General features: G+C 35.7%; 2 protein-coding genes across 3 annotated transcripts in view; one reads left to right on the top strand and one right to left on the bottom strand.

The window, feature by feature from the left end:
- Coprox (oxygen-dependent coproporphyrinogen-III oxidase) overlaps window positions 1-23,097 on the bottom strand; it is a 120,567-nt gene that overhangs the window by 17,414 nt on the left and 80,056 nt on the right. The gene's annotated exons all lie outside the window — the stretch shown is intronic.
- Window positions 1-23,097, top strand: part of LOC138703367 (uncharacterized) — an 88,100-nt gene that overhangs the window by 50,547 nt on the left and 14,456 nt on the right. For both annotated transcript variants that reach the window (XM_069831188.1, XM_069831187.1), the window contains 4 exons: window positions 3,770-4,164; window positions 10,473-10,680; window positions 17,126-17,341; window positions 19,309-19,491. In XM_069831188.1, coding sequence (XP_069687289.1) covers window positions 3,770-4,164; window positions 10,473-10,680; window positions 17,126-17,341; window positions 19,309-19,491 — 1,002 coding nt within the window. The remainder of the gene's footprint in view (window positions 1-3,769; window positions 4,165-10,472; window positions 10,681-17,125; window positions 17,342-19,308; window positions 19,492-23,097) is intronic.

Here is a 23,097-nt window from a genome sequence, read left to right as displayed (position 1 = left end):
TTACTGGATGGACTGTTTTTACATGCCAAGAATATACATTTCTGGACATAGCTGCGTATGCACGTGTTTGTAACTTTGTACAGAACACAGATATGACTTAGCTGATTACCAGGGAAAGGATTTATATGTAAATACATATTTACTTATAAAGCTAATATAATTTATATTTTGCATTATCTTTATGTTTCACAATGTGTAGGGTTGAAAAATCCTACTTTTATTTTCCATATTTTTCCATATTTTAGAGTTTAGTACATATTTTCGTTAATTTCCATATATTTTCCATATTTCATATAAAACAGTCCATATTATATTAGGTTTAACAATAAAACAAAACAAAATTCCATTAACTTTTAAAAATACATTTCAACAATAGAGATTTAAACACATGTTCAGTAATCCCTTTAACATCAGAGTTATTTGAAAATTAGCAGTCCTATCAACAATGGGAAAGTAAGTTACAAAACTGTATTAATTTAATTTAAAATTTTTAACAGACTTCAGTTGTGCAGCTCAACAGTTAAATGCCAGTCAGAGTACACATAGGTTCAGTTTTGTAAATCATACTATAAAGACGGTAAATATGCCAAAAGTACGCCATTCAGTCAATTTAAAATCAAAACTAACAAGTTACATTTCAGAATTTAAAGAAGATGGTTTATCAACTGACAATAAAATATTATTTTGTAATTTGTGTCAGTGTGCAGTATCATCTACACAAAAGTTCCTGGTGCAACAACACATTACAACTAGTAAACATCAGGCCAACAAACAACTAAATTCCAAGCAGAGACAATTGTTTTTAACATAACCAACAACATCGAATGTAAGATCTGAGTTTAACATCGACCTGTGCCGTTCTCTCATCTCTGCTGATATTCCTCTCTACAAACTAAAGAATAAGGTCTTCAGGGAATTCCTTGAAAAATATACTCAACATACAATCCCGGATGAGTCAACACTTAGGAAGACGTATGCTCCATCCATCTACGATGAGACAATACAGAAGATAAGAGATGAAATTAAAGATAGTTCAATTTGGGTTTCCATTGATGAGACTCCCGACAAAGAAGGTAGACTTGTTGGTAATGTAGTTATCGGTTTGTTAAGTGAACAATATTCTGAACGAATTCTTTTGCATTGTGATGTTCTAGAAAAGTGCAATAACAAAACTATAGTTAAACTGTTCAACGAAGCTATGGGTATCCTGTGGCCAAAGGGTATTATGTACGATAATGTGTTATTCTTTATTAGCGATGCTGCCCCTTATATGGTCAAAGCTGGACAAGCATTATCTGTTGTATATCCTAAATTGACTCATTTTACTTGTGTGGCGCATGCATTTCATCGTGTGGCAGAAGTGGTCAGAGACAATTTCCCTAAAGTAGATTTGTTGATTTCATCAGTGAAAAAAGTATTTCTCAAAGCTCCCAGTAGAGTTAACGTGTTGAAAGAAATGTACCCTGAAATTCCATTGCCACCAAAGCCAATTTTAACTAGATGGGGTACATGGCTAGAAGCAGTTGAATATTATGCCGAACATATAGACTCTATTAACAATGTTCTCCTTGCATTGGACTCTGAAGATGCAGTCTCAATTGATACTGCGAAAACAGTTACCTGTGACATAAGTGTGAAGAATGACTTAGCTCACATTCAGCATACATTTTCATGCATCATAAAAACGCTCAAAAGTCTCCAAAATAGGCACCTTTCACTATCTGAAAGTTTTGAAATTATAAATAGTACTGTGGAACAACTGAATCGTGGTAGAGGTAAAGTTGCAGATGCAGTAAGAGCTAAGGTGGACACTGTACTTTCAAAAAACCCTGGATATGAAGAACTACAAAAGGTTGTTGCTGTGATGAGTGGTGAATCAACAGTGAAGATTAACTTGGACTTATCCCCAGCAGACATTGTGAAATTGAATTATGTACCAGTTACTTCTTGTGACGTCGAACGCTCTTTTAGTCAGTATAAATCTATCCTCAGAGACAATAGAAGAAGATTCACTTTTCAGCACTTGAAAGAAATGTTTGTAACCTATTGTTATGGTAACAGACAATAAAAATTGTGTTTTGTTGAAACTACATTGGAAGATAAGGTACGTCCATTATATTTTTTGTTTAGTTTGATTAAAATGTACCAATATTTAACGTACATAGTCATTTTTTTATAATTTTAAGTCCATATTTAATTCCATATTTTGGTAAAAATCCATATTTAATTCCATATTTTGGTAAAAATAACTACATATATATTTACATATTTCATATATTTTTAGTCCATATAAATCCGTTCCCTGCTGATTACAAACAAAAGTCGGCCATTTTTTTTAAATGGCAGAATACCTGTAACTAAATTTAAGTATTTTTGTGACTTAACCGATTTTACACATCCACTCGAGAATTATAAAAGGTATAGAGAACTGGTTAAAGCGAAACAGTGACGAAATCTCGACCATAGTGTACTTTGTTTTTATGTTTACTTTTTCTCCCTCTTAATTCAGAGAGTTCTATGGCCTGAAAAATTCAAGCAGCTGCTGAACTCTGGAGACTTGCTTATAGGCCGAAAATCTTAATACTTGAGGAGATTTGCCTGTGGATTTAGGTTTTGTAGACTGACTTACCTCCAAATAAGCCTTTGCATGTATGGGGTCCTTGACAATATCTAAAGTGAACAAATTTTCGAAAGAAAAAATCCTAAGTAAGGCATTCTAGAGAGACGTAAGTCTGAATGTCCTCTTCAAGGGTATTGAATTCTGCCTTACATTACTTGCCAGCTCAGAAATGGAGTTCAAGTATACCAGACTTGCAGAGTGCAGTGTAGTATTAGTGACCATATCTGCAGGAAACAACCAATCTCCTATACAATTTATGCATATTTTATTATTGAAACACGAATACATAAATTAATAAATTAGGACACATAGTTTCAGCTTTGTGCTTTTCTTTATGATCTTGCAAACCTCTATGAGTAGTCTGCATTCTTTGTTATAATAGATTTTTGGTAGCTACTAGCAACCCACCATTTTGACCCATGGACATCTTTTTGATTCATGGTTGTAAAACAACAAGCATGGTGCTTCAGTGTTTGAGCATCAAATTTTTCTTTACTTTGTGTAATGGAAAAATATGTGTACTGTAATTTAAAGGCATCTATTTTCTAATATAGTCAGTGCAGCAGACACCTGAACTTGAGTTGCAAACCTAAATATATTAATGAAAGGAAAAGATATGCTTTTTTTTTTAATTTGTATAGACATTTGTGTGGTCCTGCACCGTGGCGTCGCAGTCTAAGGCATTCCACCCCCTGGTTCTAGTCCTTTTGGGGGAAGAAATTTTCTCATGAAATTTCGGTCAGTGTATGGGACCAGTCCCCACTCAGCATTGAGATACACTTGGGAAGCTACGATAGGTAGCAAAAATCTGGTTTTGCAAACCAGCTATAACGGCTGGGGGAATCATTGTGCTAACCACATGATACCTCCATTCTTGTTGTATGATCATCCACCTCTGCTTCGGCATGTGGACATGAGGCCAGCAGCCGGCTGGTCAGTGTTAGCCCTTCTTAGGGCTGTAGCGCCATGGATTTTGGGGATATACATTGTATGAGTCCTGTGCATTAATATAGGTGATGTTTGAAGGTGATATTGACTGCAATTTTTCATAATTAAAAAGAATATGTATTTATTATTAGGTATGAGTAGTTGGTTATTTTTAAATTTATAACTCTGTATTAATAAAGATTGAAATTCTACTTGTGTTAGGTTTTATCAATGGCGGGTCCATCAAATGGTTCTTCAAGAATAGCATATCCTCCTGGAGCCCGTCGTATGCGTGTGGTAGGAACGGAAGAACCTATAGTTGATGATACACTGCATAATGCACAGGCCATATCAGGGATTGTGGAAACTGAGGATGGAGTTGAAGTTATCATGGTAGATGATGCACAACCCGATTCTGCAGATGACAAGCATGCAGGAAATCAGCCTAATGCAGGATTAGCACAAGAACAGCAGCAACAGCAACAGTCAACACCTCAACAGCAACAGCCACCACTACCACCACCACCCCCACCGCCACCACCACCACCTCCATCACCACCACCCCAAGCCCATCTTCAACAACAAAATAGAGAAGATGAATATTTGGGTACACCATGGTAAGCCCTTGATTTATGTACTTAAATACACTAACAGGCACAAAAAACGTGACACTTCAAATTTTTTTTTTAAATTGAGATTTATTTTATTTTTCTGAACATTATCTTATTCTTTTCTGGTGCAGTATTAAGTTACAGTAAATTTTTATATTGTTTATGAAGAATAAGTTAATTTTATTATAACAATTTAACTGAATTTTTACAAGAACATACGTAGCAAAACATGTTTACACTGTTTTGTTTCGAAAACTCATTCATTACCAACTCTAATGCATGTTTTTTGTTTACTGCACTTCACTGACACTTTCCTCTCACCTTCAGAAGCGTGTATTGTCACCTCTCGCATTAATTACATCGTTCAACTTCTCAGGATTGCTCCTAATCAGTGTTGCAATATTCTCCTGAGGAATCAGTTTGCACTCTTCTTGGAGAAACTCCCGCAAGGTCTTGAAGGGTGTCTGGGGTAATGCTGGCGGACCCTTCTTTCCAGATGACCCCACAGCTGCTCGATAGGATTCAAATCTGGGCTTCAAGCAGGCCATTTCATGACATGAAACCCCACTTCATTCTGTAACTGTTGCACACATTGGGCCACATGTGGGCATGCGATATCGTACACCAGCAGAAGACCATCACCAATAAATGGAGAAAATGACACAACATGCTTCTGAAGGATTTCTTGCACATACCAATGTGCTGCAAGGTTCCCATTCTTAATGAAGACTAACTCTGTCCTTGCTGTAAAGCTTATTCCAGCTCACATCATCACAAAACTGCCTTGGAAAGCACCCTGGACAAATATGTACGGGGAAATGTGAAAGAGGCCTGGTGAAGGATATTCTGCTGCACATTTTCACTTCACTTAATACATATTTGTTTTAGTGTATATAATAGCATATTTTATGATTTATTTGCTTTGCATGCATATTTTCCTTTTTCAGTATAAAATTGCTTCGGAAAACGTATTTTGTGTCTTTCACATATTAAATTTTATTACCTTGTTAACATGTTTCGGCCTGCTATTGGCCATCTTCAGAACTGGTTGTTGCTGGTGTTGGCGCCTTTTGTTTTGTTTTGTTTCCTGTGGGGGTGTGTTTGTGTAGTCAAAGAGTGTGTGTGTTCTGAAATTGAGTTGTGTGTTGAGAATTTCATTTGGATGTGTTTTTGTGTGTCTGTATATTTCGTATTGTTTTAGTGTATTTAGTTTTGGCTTTTTTGGTTGGATGTGTAGAATTTCCATGTCTGTGTTGATGTCTCTGTAGGTGTGGTTAGCATTTGTAATGTGTTCTGCATATGTGGAAGTCTTCGTAATTTTGTTATGGCTGGATGTGTTCTTTGTAACATGTTTGAAATGATCTGCCTGTCTGTCCTATGTAGAAGTTGTTGCAAGTGTTACATTTGAGTTTGTATACGCCTGTGTGGTTGTATTTGTTTGTTTGTGTTTGTGTGTTGAGATGTTTTTGTAGAGTATTATTTGTTCTGTATGCGATGTTGTAATTTAATTTCTGTAATGAGGTTGCAATCTTGTGTGTGTTTTTGTTTTCGTATGTTAGTGTGACACACAAGATTGCAACCTCATTCAAGAAATTAAATTACAACATCGTATACAGAAAAAATATCACTCTACAAAAACATCTCAACACATAAACAAATACAACCACACAGGCGTATAAAACTCAAATGTAACACCTGCAACAACTTCTACATAGGACAGACAGGCAGATCATTTCAAACACGTTACAAAGAACACATCACAGTCATAACAAAATTACAAAACACTTCCACATATGCAGAACACATCACAAATGCTAACCACACCTATAGAGACATCAACACAGACATGGAAGTTCTACACATCGAACCAAAAAGCCAGAAACTGAACATACTAGAACAATACGAAATATGTTGTTGTTGTTTTCTAATGCCAGGCATTTGACAAAGTCATTTGACCTCTTGCACTCCAATATTTTTCAAAGATACACAATACGAAATAGACAGACGCACAAAAACACATCCAAATGAAATTCGCAACACACACACTCTTTGACTCCACATTACACTACACAAACACACCCCCACAGGAAACAAAACAAAAGGTGCCAAGACCAGCACATCCAGTTCTGAAGGTGGCCAATAGCAGGCCGAAACATGTTAACAAGGTAATATAAAATTTATCACGTGAAAGACACATAGTACATTTTCCGAAGTGATATAGTGTTAAAAGTTGTGTAATCAAAATGTATAAAAATTGCATATCCTGGACATATTCTGATGTATGTTTTCTTTTGCAATGCAAAAAAAAAAAAAAAAAAAAAAAAGCATATTCAGCAATTCTTCGAAACTTAATGAATAAGAAATTATACATGCTCTGTGAAAACGTGGCATTATGCTCATTTTTGTTTCAGTACCACATGAGTCAGTCTATGTGTAACAATAACAAAAATGGAATCATCACATTGTTCTCCACTGCAAGAGTCCTTGTCCTTAGTAAAATGTTTCTGAAAAACTTTAGTCGGTGCTTGCACAAAATTCTGGATACCATTCTGTTTGTAATATAGCAAAATTGTAAAGCAGCAGAATCAGTAGAGGAGTTAACACAAAAGGAATTCTGGAGTTTATCCCATGTGCTTTTGACCTCTTGTGATGTGAAGAGGTTATTTTCATTGTACAAAAATCTGTTTTCTGATAGGCATAGAAACTTCGCCATTGAAAACATGAAGATGACGTTCATCATTTATTGCAATTCTGAGCTTTAATGTGGGCAAAAGATAGATAAGTAATATAGTAAAACTCAGGTTAATTGTTTAACTGTGTTTTACTGCAATGTATAAGGTTTTTTACAACTTTCAACAAAGTCTGCATGCATTGAAGTTTAAAAAACTGCCATCTTATTACTGCATTTAAAAGTAAAAACATTTACAGTGTTCTTTTTCGAAATTTATATTGCATATTTTAAGATTTTATATACAGTGAAACCTCTCTTTACAGACGTCCTCCTCATATACAGACAGAGTTTTATGTCCCAACTGAAATAATATAGAATAAATTTAATTCTTGTTTACGCACACTCTCAGACACTGACACAAACAACTGTTTCACAGTCCTAAAGATTGCTTTACCTCCTGACTGCGGAGAGAACTTGGATTTCAAGACCTAATGTGTTACAAAAATGGAATATTTAGTTTTGAGAACTGTACAGAAATTCCTTAACATGAAACAAGACAATAAGGATCTCGTAGGCTACCACTAGCCCAGCCGGCTACCCCTTGTTAGCTGGAAGGAGATGGATAAACAAAATGATAAAATTTAACCCCTCTGATAGGTCCAAAGTTTCCGCAATCGTGAAATTGTATTCGACACATGGTAGGGTTAATAGGAATATTCTCTTCACTTCAATTAGTTGTACTGTTACGAGAGATGTGGCACCTAAATGTAAAGGTTAATTTGAAAACTGTAAATTACAGTACTGCATAACTGTAGACCTAGAACAAAATTACATGCCAGAGTACTGTATTTTCCTTTTTCGGTCTTATCTATTGTAGTTCGAAGTTGCAAAGAATTTGCTGTAGTACAGTAGACTGTATTTAGAATTAAACTACAGTAATACATTTCATTTAAAGCGTGAAGGGATACATAATGCATATTATAAATTTACTGTTAAAATAGGGAAGCCTCTCTCCCAATAAAGGACATGTCCCAGATCAATCCAACTTCGTGAAGGAACTCATCTACGATTCTTGTAGCATGAGGGCAAGCACTGTCATGCATTAACAGGAACTCTTCACTAATAAGTGGGACATATGGTATCGCATGTTCAATTAAAACCTCTTTGATGTATCTTGGAGTAGTCAAAGCACCTCCATTAATGAAAACGAGTTCTGTGCGAGCTTCATACGAAAAGCCACCCCACACCATTACTGATCCACCTTGGACACTGCCACGTGAACTGAAAGTACATGGAGAAAAACATTCTCCTTCTCTTCTCCACACTCTGTCACGTCCTTCTGTAAACTAAATCTCGATTCATCTATGAAGAGCACTCGTCGCCATTCTTCCAGATTCCAATTAGCATGATTGTTAGCAAAACATAATCCTTCAACACGATGTTGCTGGAGCAATTCTGGGCCTTTAGCTTGCCTTCTGGATTTCAGCCCACATTCATCCTGACGTCTTCTTACAGTTCTCTCACTCACGTTAACTTGTATTATTTCCTGGAGGGCTCTTCTGGTCTCAACAGCTGTGGAATGGCGGTCTCTTAATGTGTTTAGGACAATAAAATGGTCGTCACGAGCCGAAGTTACTCGTTTTCCCCCTGAACCTGGTCTCCTGGAATAACCTCCTGTCTCTCTCTAAAGCAATGATACACCCGTTGTACGGTCGATCGAGGAATCCCAAGAACTACAGCCACATAACGCTGACTATTCCCATCTTCTATCAATGCAACCACTTTTGCTGAATCGGTAGGACTTAGTGACATTTGTATACAATGAAGTACTCCAAAACTGCCTCAAAAGAGCTTATCAGTCTGTAGACTTCTTCAGTTTAGTTTGAAATGAGTTCGAGAAGTTTAGACACAATATTGCAAGAAGAACGAATCTTCTTTTCAGATCATTGTTGGCTATTACGTATGCAGTATTACATTGTTACATATCACAAAATAAATGAATGACTACACCTTCAATTATTTAAAAAATTCCACAATTTTTTAAAATTTTAAAGAAAATGTAGGTGGCCCGGTTTTTTTGCCGGTGAGTGTATATTAAAGAAAAGTACGGTATCGAAATAAACTAACACATTCTTATCAAAATAATTATGCAGATAAATTCACTGATGATAATGTTTATTTACCGTACTGAGAACTACATTCAGTAGGCCTATTCTGATCCTTTCAATCTCCACTTCTTTTGCAATTCTAAAATTGAAAATAGATCTCTCTTTTTCGAGATGCATTTGGGATCTTCAGTTTGTTTTATTATGTTTTCCTTTCTATAAAACAATATCTTCCACTTCTCGCCACCTCCAGTAATTGCCGCTTCTTGCCATACATGAAATAACAGCTCCATTGTTTTCACTTCCAAAACTTTCCCTGACCATAAATCCTCCTCATAAGTAACTACCACATAACTACGTGCCTTTAGCATTAATTTAACAGATTTCGTCTTCTTTTCCACATCTGACTCACTTCTGTAAATATGGAGAGAACACTAGAAACATCATAATCTGTATCCAATTCAATTTCATCGTCTCATAGTCACTTATAGGGATGGTTGTTTTCCTTCTACCCTGGAGTTTTCATTTTACCAGACCATCATTTGTGCTAGTACCATTGATGCTGGAACAGCCTGATTCTTTATTTACTGGACCATAATGTTAAATAGTTTTTTTTTAGAATATACTAAGATATCATATTTGCAGAAGTAAATAATCACATTGACATATTTTATTAAAACAAATATCTCAAAATGAAATACAACAATGGTCCACGAACCATTATGGTACATAGTTGAGGACTGAATTCTAGCCATGAGGTTAAACATTTTTCACACAGAGTCCTTAACCTTTACCAATCTAATTATTACGTGAAAGTAAACACTATATAGTGAAGTTTAATTGTACAAACAATCATACGTATGTCTATAACTTACCAGTTCTACAGAGGAGAGCTTAATAAAACAGACAAACACAAACTGAATGATTTTTCGTCTTCTCATGTTCAATACAACGATGCACACTGACTTTGGTAACCATCCATATCATTGCCACGTGTAATGGTAAATGGCAACACGCTATGGGAACATAATTCCATCACAGTGGCGCTTCAAATGGCAAACACCGAACTCCTAGAGGATTAAGTAATACATAATGCGTTTTGGACCATAGTTATGGGAAATGACTGTATTTGTTACTGTAACCTGAGACGAGAAATTTCTTTGATTTACATTTTTTTGTTACTGTTTCATTAAACTTTGAATCAGAAGTAAAACATCCAGAAAAAGTGATGTAGGTTATTTTAAGCGTTATTTTGAATTCAATATTATATACCTAAAATGTTTTTATTTACTTATAAAATATTTTGTATTTCTGCTAATATTGCTACTATAGTATCATCATCAAACAAGTATTGATATCTCAGTAGTATAACTGCTAAAAGAAATGTTACAGTTATTTGTGTCCAGAGACATTTAGGTGGCAGCCTCACCATCTGAACTTTGCAGCAAGAGTTTTGTAAGCATTCCTGGAACCCCAAATTCAAGTCTCAGAATATTATTGAGGAAAACATGCAAAAATGCTTGAATCATATGTTGCAGCTGTAAGCGATCGAGGGAAGATGATGAAATTCTAAACCAAGGATTGATAGGACTGCTAGAATGTCCTGTGTGCATGGATTATATGGGTCCTCCAATAAATCAATGCCGCCGTGGCCATTTAGTTTGTTCTTCATGCAAGCCAAAATTACCAAGCTGTCCAACTTGTCGTTCTCGATTCACAGAGTCACGAAATCTTGCAATGGAAAAGGTATGTCTCATTTATTGTGATTTTATAGGGAAACTCTTTGCAGTTGTAACTGGCCACTGAATCTCACATGACCAGTCTCTGCTGTAGCAATGGGATGTCAGCATATTTTAACTCGCTTTCTCCTTGAAAAAGTGTTCCTTTACATATTACTTAAAGTTGATAATTGAAATGATGATATGTGCCTGTAGCTGTATTTCACATATTTGCAATATGTTACTCTAATCCCTGACAAGTTCTTTACATAAATTATTTTGAATTTTTTCACTTAGGGCCTATATTTTCTTTGAATCAGTATAGAGATAACATATTTGTCAAAGTTTGTCTCTTTGTATACCAGCAACAGTTATTTTGACTAAATATAACCACAGATGAAAGCACATGTCACTATTGAAGAAGATGAAAATGGGCTGAATGTCTCACAAATAAAAATTTGTTTCTCAAAACTATGCTTCCTTGTCTGAATACAAATGTGTTTGATTGACCAATCATACCTGTTATCAGGGTCATTCTATAGCTGTTCAAATGAAATTTTGGCAGACCGTCCATAAATGGAGATTTTTATAAGGCCAGTTGCTATTGTAAAGGTCTCCCTGGTAGATTAAAATATGATAATGTAACACAGTTATATTATAGTGTTGGCTAAAGTAGGATAATTTTGTTACAGTCGAACTTCAATATCTCGAAGTGCTTTGGGAAATGCATAATGCTTCGAGATATAGAAAATATACTATGCAAGCTTTAATTATCAACTGCAGAAAAACAGTAGCCTAGTGAATGTAATTAACTACAATTACGTCCTAATACTACCATTACTACTACTGTACAACTAACTACCAATGGAATATTTTTTTTTCCGAATAGTGTCACATTAATAAATTTAACGATTTCGTGCACATTTTCTTTTTTACTTGAAATATATTGGACTAATCTAAAATGTTATGACTATGACTTATTACCGTACTCACAGTACTACTGTTGCGGGTATTAGACCTATAGTAACAAACATTTTCCTTAAGGTTCGAAATTGTACAACAAAGCTTACATAGGTAAAAGCAATGAACTTATGATCTGTTGTAGCCTAGCCTGTGTTTGGAGCAGTGGAACATAAAGGTTGTCTATAGATCGCATCTCTGCTTTTCAGGTTGTCGAGTTAATTTTTTTATTAACACAGAGGAACAGAGATTAAGGGTGTTTGAGAGTAAGGTTCTTAGGAAAATATTTGGGGCTAAAAGGGATGAAGTTACAGGAGAATGGAGAAAGTTACACAACGCAGAACTGCATGCATTGTATTCTTCACCTGACATAATTAGGAACATTAAATCCAGACATTTGAGATGAGCTGGGCATGTAGCACGTATGGGCAAATCCAGAAATGCATATAGAGTGTTAGTTGGGAGACCAGAGAGAAAAAGACCTTTGGGGAGGCCGAGACGTAGTTGGGAGTATAATATTAAAATGGATTTGAGAGAGATGGGATATGATGATAGGGATTGATTTAATCTTGCACAGGATAGGGACTGATGGCGGGCTTATGTGAGGGCGGCAATGTACCTGCAGGTTTCTTAAAAGCCTTTTGTAAGTATAAGTATTAACACAGACGTACTTCAACTGTTATTTTCAAAGCAAATCGCTCTGAGTAATGATGAAGATATCTTAACATCTTCCCCCCCACCCTCTGCAATGGTGGATTCCATTGTGTACACTACAGTTATTGTACTCCTGCCTAAGTGTATTAAAAGACAAAAATAGGATTCCTAGAGGGGGGAGGCATTAACCCAATGGACTCGTATTACTTAAATTATTTAAATTCCTTGTACTCAGATTTAATGTCCAGTTTGTAGAATAATTTTGCAGTGTACTGTAAAAATATTGATAAAAAATGACTACGCAAGATTTTTAATGCAGAATTTATCAGAGGTTATGCCAAAAGTATGTACTTACAGATTAGGATGTCTTATGAAAATAATTTGATGTTGTAATTCTCACGCGACAACAGCTAATCAAACGAGGTGATTGGGTTAGGTTCTGTCCCCAGCTTACAGTACAGGAGCAGTTATATTATTCACTTTTTGAGGATATTTGCATTGAAAGGAAAGGAGTAGGACCCTTTACAGCGCTTGTTAAAGTAACGGTACTTCATTCCTTTCGTTTTATTGTACAGTATTGAACATTTTCAGCTGAACTTTGGGTTAAAAATAAATGTTTTACAGCTGAGAAATAAAATAGCCTTCGAGTTACGGAATAAATTTTACACGCAAACTATATACTCTCGGCTCCACAAGTAAAGAATCCTGGCCTCACACCACTTCTGCACAGATGACAGTGATTGACAGGCCAGTTAGGGGAAGCTGTTGCCACGTTTGCTCTTGGCTGGACTCTTTAAATGTATTTTCTTTTGCAACTGGTTGGATTCCTTCAAAAATGGAAAATTCACAACACAGCATTCGCGGCGGTCTCCTGGCGGTATCTTTGTCCGCAGTTTCACTAATTGGGGGAGCGTGTCAGTCAGATTTATGGCTTCCTGAACCCAGCCCTGCAACGAAGGTTCTTTACTTGTGAAACCAAGAGTATGATGCTGCTGGGAAATTAAAATTACCTCGAGGTATCGAAAATTCGAGATACAGAAGTTTGGTTTATGGAAGTTCGACTGTATTTTGTGTTTTACTCTTTAAAAGTAATTATATAATTAGGTACTTAATTTCTTAATATTCTTTGGCTCCACACAGTTCCATTGGTGTCATATGAGTAAATCTTGGAGTATTAACAGGCTGAAAGATATATAATTACAGAAAAAATTGCGATAAAATTTCCATACCAACTGTTTCTTGATTCAACAGTCATTGGCCCCTCAAATTGCTTACATTGCCACATGTTAGATTTTCCTATTATTATAAACTCAGTTTGATTTAGTCTGATGCTAACAGCCCTAAGTTTATATGTGCAACAACATTAGTAGTAGGTGGTCACTTGTTCCTATCTGCATTATGTTATGTACTCATGTACAGGGCTTTCCTAAATGATTAAGGTGCTTGGCAAAAATCTCTGACTTGCACTTGTAAGTCAGAAATAAAATTTTTATTTTCGTTTGTCACTACACTTGCCAAGTTTTCTTCAGTGTGTTACAAATGTTCCCCTCTTGTTACTTTGCAGGTATCTATCTGATATTAGAATTACTGCCACATGCACTGGAGAATGTCATTGGTTTTAATTTGAATGGCTTCATTAGTGCGTACTCTCATTTCGTCAATGGACTGGGGTAGAGGAGGAACATATTGTCCGCTCAACTTATCTGGGCAGCTAAAAGAGAGAGGTGAGGGGTGTAGCGGGGTTGCTTGTAGCGGTAGCAGGGCAGGAGAGGGAAGGATGTTCGAGGCGGGTAAAATACATTTGCTTGCTTCGTGTGATCTGTACTTACAGTAATTTTGCGTTCTGTGAAGACATATTCATGCAATGGTCGGTGGTAATACGAGATGCAAAAAGGTTATACATGCCTTCTATACTCGAGATTGTCGGTTCAATCCCGGCCGAGGTCAATGGCATTTAAGTGTGTGTAAATGCGACAAGCTCATGTCGTAGATTTACTGGCATGTAAAAGGACTCCTGTGGGACAAAATTCCGGCACACCGGCGATGCTGATATAACCTCTGCAGTTGCGAGCGTCGTTAAATTAACCATAATTTAATTTTAATAAAGCGTACACAGTAAGGAGAGGAAGATAACAAGGTCAGTGGTTGTTTGTTGCGATCAAGAGGCAAAAGAGAAATATCTTTCTTACTTACTTACGACTTTTAAGAAACCCGGAGGTTCATTGCCGCCCTCACATAAGCCCGCCATTGGTCCCTATCCTGAGCAAGATTAATCCAGTCTCTACAGTAATCATATCCCACCTCCTTCAAATCCATTTTAATATTACCCTCCCATCAATGTCTCGGCTTCCCCAAAGGTCTTTTCCCTCCAGCATCCCAACTAACAGTCTATATACATTTCTGGATTCTCCTGTAACTTCAACCCTGTTAGCTCCAAATATTTTCCTAAGCACCTTATTCTCAAACACCCTTAACCTCTGTTTCTCTCTCAAAGTGAGAGTCCAAGTTTCACAACCATACAGAACAACCGATACTGTTTTATAAATTCTGACTTTCAGCTTTTTTGAGAGCTGACTGGATGACAAAAGCTTCTCAACCTAATAATAGCAGGCATTTCCCCTATTTATTCTGCTTTTAATTTCCTCCGAGTGTCATTTACATTTGTTACTGTTGCTGTACTATGTTCTAGTCACGAGACATAATCATATACTTTGTCTTTTCGGGATTTATTTGGAACGTATCTCTTTACTTGCTTCAAGTGTTTTCCCTAATAATTTATGGATTTTATAATACATCTAGACGACACCAGCAGTGATGACTATGATGATGATAATAATGAAGAAGGGAAGAGGAGGAAGAAAAAGAAGAAGAAGAATATTGATAATGACTGTATGTGAAAGTGAACTTTTTGGAAACCCAACAATTACAGACCTGTGCTTCTAGTTGAAAGACTTCATGCATCGCTTACCATCAGTAGCTTATGGCCAGATACGAATATTGTAATAATTGGAGTTGTGATCATACTGTATAGCACACAGAAGAAGAAAAATGTAATTTATTTATGTTTGTTATTTTGTGAAACCATATACTTTCACCTACCATATCCAATGGAACGCACTGAAATTAAATACCGAATGATGTTTTTGCAATTGTACGTACAACTGCTGCAGCGATGGTCAGGAGCCAGCAGATAGCTACGGGGCAGCGAGAGAGCACTAGGGAACCCAGGTGCCTAGATAAGTTGCGCCGACAATAAGTATCATATTTTATAATATAACCCCATGGAAAAAAATCGCAGGTGTCAGGCCAGAGGAACATGAAAGCCAGGATAGCACTGTCCTCATTTAGTTGAGGCATAAGCCTTCCAATCAAACATATCGAGAATGTCAGTCCAGTCACCATTGTTTCGTCCAAAAAAAAAAAGTGGGGAGGGGGAGCCATGGACTTTGTTTTCTGACAATGCACAAATTGCATTCACTTTTGAGGAGTCCTGTTTAATTTCATCAGCCTCACATGGATTTTTCAAGTCCAAAATTGCAACATGTTTGTGTTTATCTTTTAAGAAAGATAAAATGTTGCCTCATCCTTGAATGTCAGTTTAAATACAAAGCCACCATCACTCCACAGTTCCTCAATGCTAATGCAGAAAGACTGTCTTTCATGACAGTTGTTGGGTTTTAGGACCTGAAGCAGCATTATGCTGTATGGTTTGAAGTGAAATTGTTTCCTTAAAACACGCAACATTGTTGTTTGTGGGAAGCCACTACTCTTAAAGCTGTAGAAAGCAGTTTTTGGGATCTTCATGTACACTTCTTGTATGTGCTCTGAAACTAAGGGTTGGCCACTGATTTATGGAACTGATTATTCCATCATCGTACAGAATATTCTGAAGGTGTCTCCTTATGATACTTTGTACAGTGCTGCTGAACCACTGTAATGGGCTACCATTTCTTGAAATTGAATTAATGCCTTTTTACTACTAGTAGCTGCCATTTTGCAAAACTGCTTCTTGGTAGGCACACACTCAACTACACATCGATGATGAGAATGGATACCTCCTATGTCAAATTATGCCATTTCTGGGTTATGGTACCAAACAATTGATAAAATATTTGCGGACCAGATGCGGCAATTTCCTATGTCATATCATACTCCCAAAATTATTAATTTTTAAAAGAATTTCATTATAATTAATTTTATTGATATATTGTTCATGTTTAGAAAATGTTTTTTTTGCTCTCCTGAAAACTAAGGTTTTTTGACATAGGAGGTTTCCATTCTTCACCACTGATATTATGAATGCTAAGCACAACAGGACCTGGGCAATTTCTGAATAGATCGCAGAAGGAGCTGTAGTTAATTGAAGTAGGAGAAATGAATTAGTCAAATTTTGACAATAATTTAGGAAAGCCCTGTATTATGCAGCCACTGATATCAGTGACATATTATGAAAGTCTCTGGAAATTTCGATACAGTAATTATTGTTGAATGGAACAGAAGCTGTGATCTGCTTGACTGCAGTTGATAGTTGCTTTGGGAACTGATAATTCTACTTCCTCTTAGGATGAGTTCTAACTCTAACCATGTAACTTTATTTCACAAAAGTATTTTACTTTAGCTTCACAATATCCCTTGTCTGTCATTGGAACCTGCGTGTACTAAATAAGTTTATGTCTGATATAGATTTTACAGTTCTTTTTGTGTTAAATTGTGTTTTGATGTAGTCACTTGTGAAATATCGTAGTTGTTAATATCACATTTTAGGCTATAGTTTCTTTGGATTTAGATTAATTTTCTGGAATTTTTCTCTCGATTAAGGTGATTAATATGTTAATATATGGGTTCACATTGTTAAACAGGTTGCTGACAAATTATATTACCCCTGTAAAAATGCACATATGGGGTGCATAGATACACTTCGTCTTCGTGACAAAGATGAGCATGAGGCAAATTGTGTATTCAGAAGTTACCGTTGTATTATGGTGCCTCCCTGTGACTGGAAGGGTCAACATGAAGAAATTCTGCCCCATACTATAGCAACACATCCTGATGCTCTTCTTCATGGACCAGAACATGTAAGTTATTGTTGTATTTGAAATATGGTATTGATATTTTTAGAAATTTGGCCATTTATTTTTAAGAATTAACGTCTTAGGTAGTTAAACTGCAAACTGTCTGACCTTGTAATGTTTTTATCCCAGGAATATGTGCGAGATTATTTTTGACTTGTAATTCCTGGATACACAGTGTAATTGTTACCTAGAGACTAGGATTGAATTGCTTGTTAACTGGAGACATTAAAAAATATTAAATTTTTCTCTTGTAATGTTTACTCTTCAAATATTTAAATTGTTCATAGTATAGGGTAGTAACCCAGTATATTTAATTATGCCATTTAGTTTCTACAGCAGGTTTAGGGAACAAGTAATGCTCTGCTACAGCTTCTTTGTATGGTGATAGCATTGAGGTGTTACCTGCTAAATTGTACAAAGAAAAGTTACTAATAAAATATCGAAATGACACTCCTCTTATTGGATGTATACCTCGTGAATTCTAAACTTCTTTCCACAATTGCTTTATTTTAACTCAGTTCTGATCTTTAAATTCATCTTTCATATAAGAATTTTTTATGTGCTCTTGCCTTTGTTTTCTCCATAAATGAAAATTTATTTGTAGAGACGAATGTAATTAAAATTCCCTAGGACAAATTGCAAGCATGTCGCAGGTTGTCAAATGGTAGGGTTGCTACCTTGCAGCGTTCTGGAAGGCTTAAAATTTCTAAATTCGTTAAGATCCTAGGCATAATCAATCAAGTTTTCAAACCTCAAATGAAAAGGCACACCAGACTTAGGACCTACAAAACTCTTGCACAACCATTTCTTACATATGGCAGCGAGGTTTGGACTATGAAGACAGATGAGGACAGATGAAGGAAGGCTTACAGTTGTGGTGGAAATGAGGTTCCTGCAAAGAACTGTTGGTTATTTCTTACTTGACCACAGAAGGAATGACATATTCAGAGTTAAAATTTCATTTTTCAGTAACTACAGTACTATACTGCCTATATCCTCTAATAATAATTTACTTTATTAAAACACAGAAAAATGTACGAGCAAAATTAAATTAAAACTGTTCAAATGAAGTTGGAAAAATATCACAACAACCACACAAATTATATTAACTTCCCGCAAAGAGAGCTGATTCGAAACTGAGTGAAGTTGAGTTGAGCGTTCCTAAAAAAAACATCTTATTGGATATTTATTGGCATTATAAATTTGAACAAAAACCCATTCCATTGTTGTCGAATAAATGTATAACAAAAGTTAAATGTTCAGAAAAAAAATGATATTTTGGTATCAATTTTCATTGTTGTCATTATGATAAAATAACTTTGCGCTGCTCTTTTGTGAGGACTGAGAGTGATGCTGCACACCATGTGTACGTGTTATATGATATGGCAGTCAGCAAAGGCACAGGGCAAGCATTGTTTATAGCTATGCTGGATTCAACAATAACATAATCCGATTCTATGAAACCGTCGTGAATAGTGATCTGACCAGTTCTATGCAGGCTGCAGTAGATTGGGCTTTCTTCTTTTCTTTTTTTGCGTGGTGTTTGCGGGGCCCCTTAAAACCCCTGGCATGCCTGCACTCTACAGACGCTAACATTACACTGCTGGAGATGATACAGCATTGAAATAAGTGACTTAAAAATACACCATTAGGCAAACAGGTAGTGTATTGTATTATATGAGGAACTGGCCTCTGTAATTCCATCTAGATGTTGTGATGTGTTGGGACTGGTTTTCTTTGTGTACTCTAATTTCTATTGCCATAATTCTACCATTTCTCGTTTCATTAATCCCCCCCCCCTCCCTCCCAAATGATGCTAGTGGACAAAATACACAGGAAGTACTAATGATTTACAGTCATATGTAGCCCATATACTCATTTTAGAGCAAATATTTCTTGTACAGTTTCTTTTTATTTATTTATTTACTTACTTACTTATTAATTAATTAATCTATTTATTTATTTTAAAGCTCTTGGAAATGCGACTGGGTGATCTCACTGAACAGTCTAGTCATAACTGGATCGTGTCTGCATTGGGTGAAATATTTCGAGTAAATCTTGGTGCTGTGCGTGGTGGACGTGTGCAGGTGTTCGGTTGTGTTTTACTTCTTGGCCCTGCTCGTCGTGCTCCAATGTATCGCTACACTTTCATGGTAAGTATTATTTTCTGAAGAAAATCTGACATTGCTTTGTATTGATATTTTAATAATTCAGTAACAAATTCTGCATAATATTTTACTTCATATATAATAATTTTTCCAAGATTAGTATAACGTTCTGTGTCATTCAATTCACAAAGTGCATCAACCTCGGTTTAAAATGTAGTAACTGTGGGTTAAGAAACCATCATTAAAAAGTAACCATGTTTAAAATGTAATTCCTGTGCACCATTCATAATCACCAGGGAACGGATTTATATGGACTAAAAATATATGAAATATGTAAATATATATGTAGTTATTTTTACCAAAATATGGAATTAAATATGGATTTTTACCAAAATATGGAATTAAATATGGACTTAAAATTATAAAAAAATGACTATGTACGTTAAATATTGGTACATTTTAATCAAACTAAACAAAAAATATAATGGACGTACCTTATCTTCCAATGTAGTTTCAACAAAACACAATTTTTATTGTCTGTTACCATAACAATAGGTTACAAACATTTCTTTCAAGTGCTGAAAAGTGAATCTTCTTCTATTGTCTCTGAGGATAGATTTATACTGACTAAAAGAGCGTTCGACGTCACAAGAAGTAACTGGTACATAATTCAATTTCACAATGTCTGCTGGGGATAAGTCCAAGTTAATCTTCACTGTTGATTCACCACTCATCACAGCAACAACCTTTTGTAGTTCTTCATATCCAGGGTTTTTTGAAAGTACAGTGTCCACCTTAGCTCTTACTGCATCTGCAACTTTACCTCTACCACGATTCAGTTGTTCCACAGTACTATTTATAATTTCAAAACTTTCAGATAGTGAAAGGTGCCTATTTTGGAGACTTTTGAGCGTTTTTATGATGCATGAAAATGTATGCTGAATGTGAGCTAAGTCATTCTTCACACTTATGTCACAGGTAACTGTTTTCGCAGTATCAATTGAGACTGCATCTTCAGAGTCCAATGCAAGGAGAACATTGTTAATAGAGTCTATATGTTCGGCATAATATTCAACTGCTTCTAGCCATGTACCCCATCTAGTTAAAATTGGCTTTGGTGGCAATGGAATTTCAGGGTACATTTCTTTCAACACGTTAACTCTACTGGGAGCTTTGAGAAATACTTTTTTCACTGATGAAATCAACAAATCTACTTTAGGGAAATTGTCTCTGACCACTTCTGCCACACGATGAAATGCATGCGCCACACAAGTAAAATGAGTCAATTTAGGATATACAACAGATAATGCTTGTCCAGCTTTGACCATATAAGGGGCAGCATCGCTAATAAAGAATAACACATTATCGTACATAATACCCTTTGGCCACAGGATACCCATAGCTTCGTTGAACAGTTTAACTATAGTTTTGTTATTGCACTTTTCTAGAACATCACAATGCAAAAGAATTCGTTCAGAATATTGTTCACTTAACAAACCGATAACTACATTACCAACAAGTCTACCTTCTTTGTCGGGAGTCTCATCAATGGAAACCCAAATTGAACTATCTTTAATTTCATCTCTTATCTTCTGTATTGTCTCATCGTAGATGGATGGAGCATACGTCTTCCTAAGTGTTGACTCATCCGGGATTGTATGTTGAGTATATTTTTCAAGGAATTCCCTGAAGACCTTATTCTTTAGTTTGTAGAGAGGGATATCAGCAGAGATGAGAGAACGGCACAGGTCGATGTTAAACTCAGATCTTACATTCGATGTTGTTGGTTGTGTTAAAAACAATTGTCTCTGCTTGGAATTTAGTTGTTTGTTGGCCTGATGTTTACTAGTTGTAATGTGTTGTTGCACCAGGAACTTTTGTGTAGATGATACTGCACACTGACACAAATTACAAAATAATATTTTATTGTCAGTTGATAAACCATCTTCTTTAAATTCTGAAATGTAACTTGTTAGTTTTGATTTTAAATTGACTGAATGACGTACTTTTGGCATATTTACCGTCTTTATAGTATGATTTACAAAACTGAACCTATGTGTACTCTGACTGGCATTTAACTGTTGAGCTGCACAACTGAAGTCTGTTAAAAATTTTAAATTAAATTAATACAGTTTTGTAACTTACTTTCCCATTGTTGATAGGACTGCTAATTTTCAAATAACTCTGATGTTAAAGGGATTACTGAACATGTGTTTAAATCTCTATTGTTGAAATGTATTTTTAAAAGTTAATGGAATTTTGTTTTGTTTTATTGTTAAACCTAATATAATATGGACTGTTTTATATGAAATATGGAAAATATATGGAAATTAACGAAAATATGTACTAAACTCTAAAATATGGAAAAATATGGAAAATAAAAGTAGGATTTTTCAACCCTACACATTGTGAAACATAAAGATAATGCAAAATATAAATTATATTAGCTTTATAAGTAAATATGTATTTACATATAAATCCTTTCCCTGATAATCACTGACTGTCTGATTACTTACACATGGTTAGCTGACATCTCATTTAACTAGGGTAAAGTCTGTGATGGCGCATTTTCTACAAAATGACGAAAAGCAAGTATCCCTACCTCTGCAAAGATAATGTCTAAAAACGACTGTGCTTACTCCAGTCTACATCGAAATGAACGCATCCTATATTTTCGCGTTGCATTTGTTTGTCTTTGGGTGCTCTTATGTTTACGGATTGCAATTCTTTGGTTTTCAGTGCTGTTAGGTTAAATTTGTACAAATTTTTTCTATAACTTAAACACTATAAAAATACCGTCAATGGAACCTGTGAACTGAAAACAGTGTGTGATATAATAACAAAGTTTTTCTCAATAGTTATATGTTCCCTTCCAAGCTTAGACGGCATTTCTCACTTCAAAAATTCACAAATAAAACATCAGACTACTTCGAAAGAAAAAGTGACGAACTCCATGCAGTTCTGACAAAATTTTATGTCGTGTAAAAAAAACAACGAGAATGCACTGAAAACGTCGTACTTGGTTAGTCATGACCAGGCTCTTGCTGGTAAACTTCACCCATGCTGAAACTCATGAAAACCACTATTAGTGAAGGAAGTGAAGTGCATGTTGGGCAAGAAAACTGCAAATTTGATTTCCAGTGTGCGCTTATCAAATAACACTGCATAATCGTATCCAGAATCTATGAAAATGTGTAAAAAAATTTCGTGATTTCCCGTATCAGTTTAACGAAATTTTTGCTACAACTTGACGAATCAACGTACGTTGCCGGATTAGCTGTGTTAATGATGTTTGTGCGGTGTGAATTATCAGGTTCTTTCATGAAATATTTTGTTCTGCAAGCCATTGATTTCCTCTACAATCGGTAGTGAAATTTTTTCTTCTTAATTGAAATCTCGATACGGCGGGACAATTGCATTGACGTGTGCACAGATGGCGCAAAGGCCATGGTAGGTCCTGTTGCTGGCACTGTTGCAAGGATCAAGAAGGGTTTAAAAACTGCACAAGTAGTCATTGTGTACTACACCAACAAGGGGTTCGCAACGAAAAAAATGCCAGTGTTATTAAAGCAGGTACCGTACTAGACAACGCCGTCAAAATATCAAATTTGTTAAGGCACGACCTTTGCAGTGTAAGCTACTTAAAATCCT

Source organism: Periplaneta americana, chromosome 7, assembly GCF_040183065.1.
Source record: "Periplaneta americana isolate PAMFEO1 chromosome 7, P.americana_PAMFEO1_priV1, whole genome shotgun sequence".
Classification (NCBI taxonomy): Eukaryota; Metazoa; Arthropoda; class Insecta; order Blattodea; family Blattidae; genus Periplaneta; species Periplaneta americana.
The sequence above is the reverse complement of the archived record's forward strand: the minus strand, read 5'-3'. Positions and strand labels throughout refer to the sequence as shown.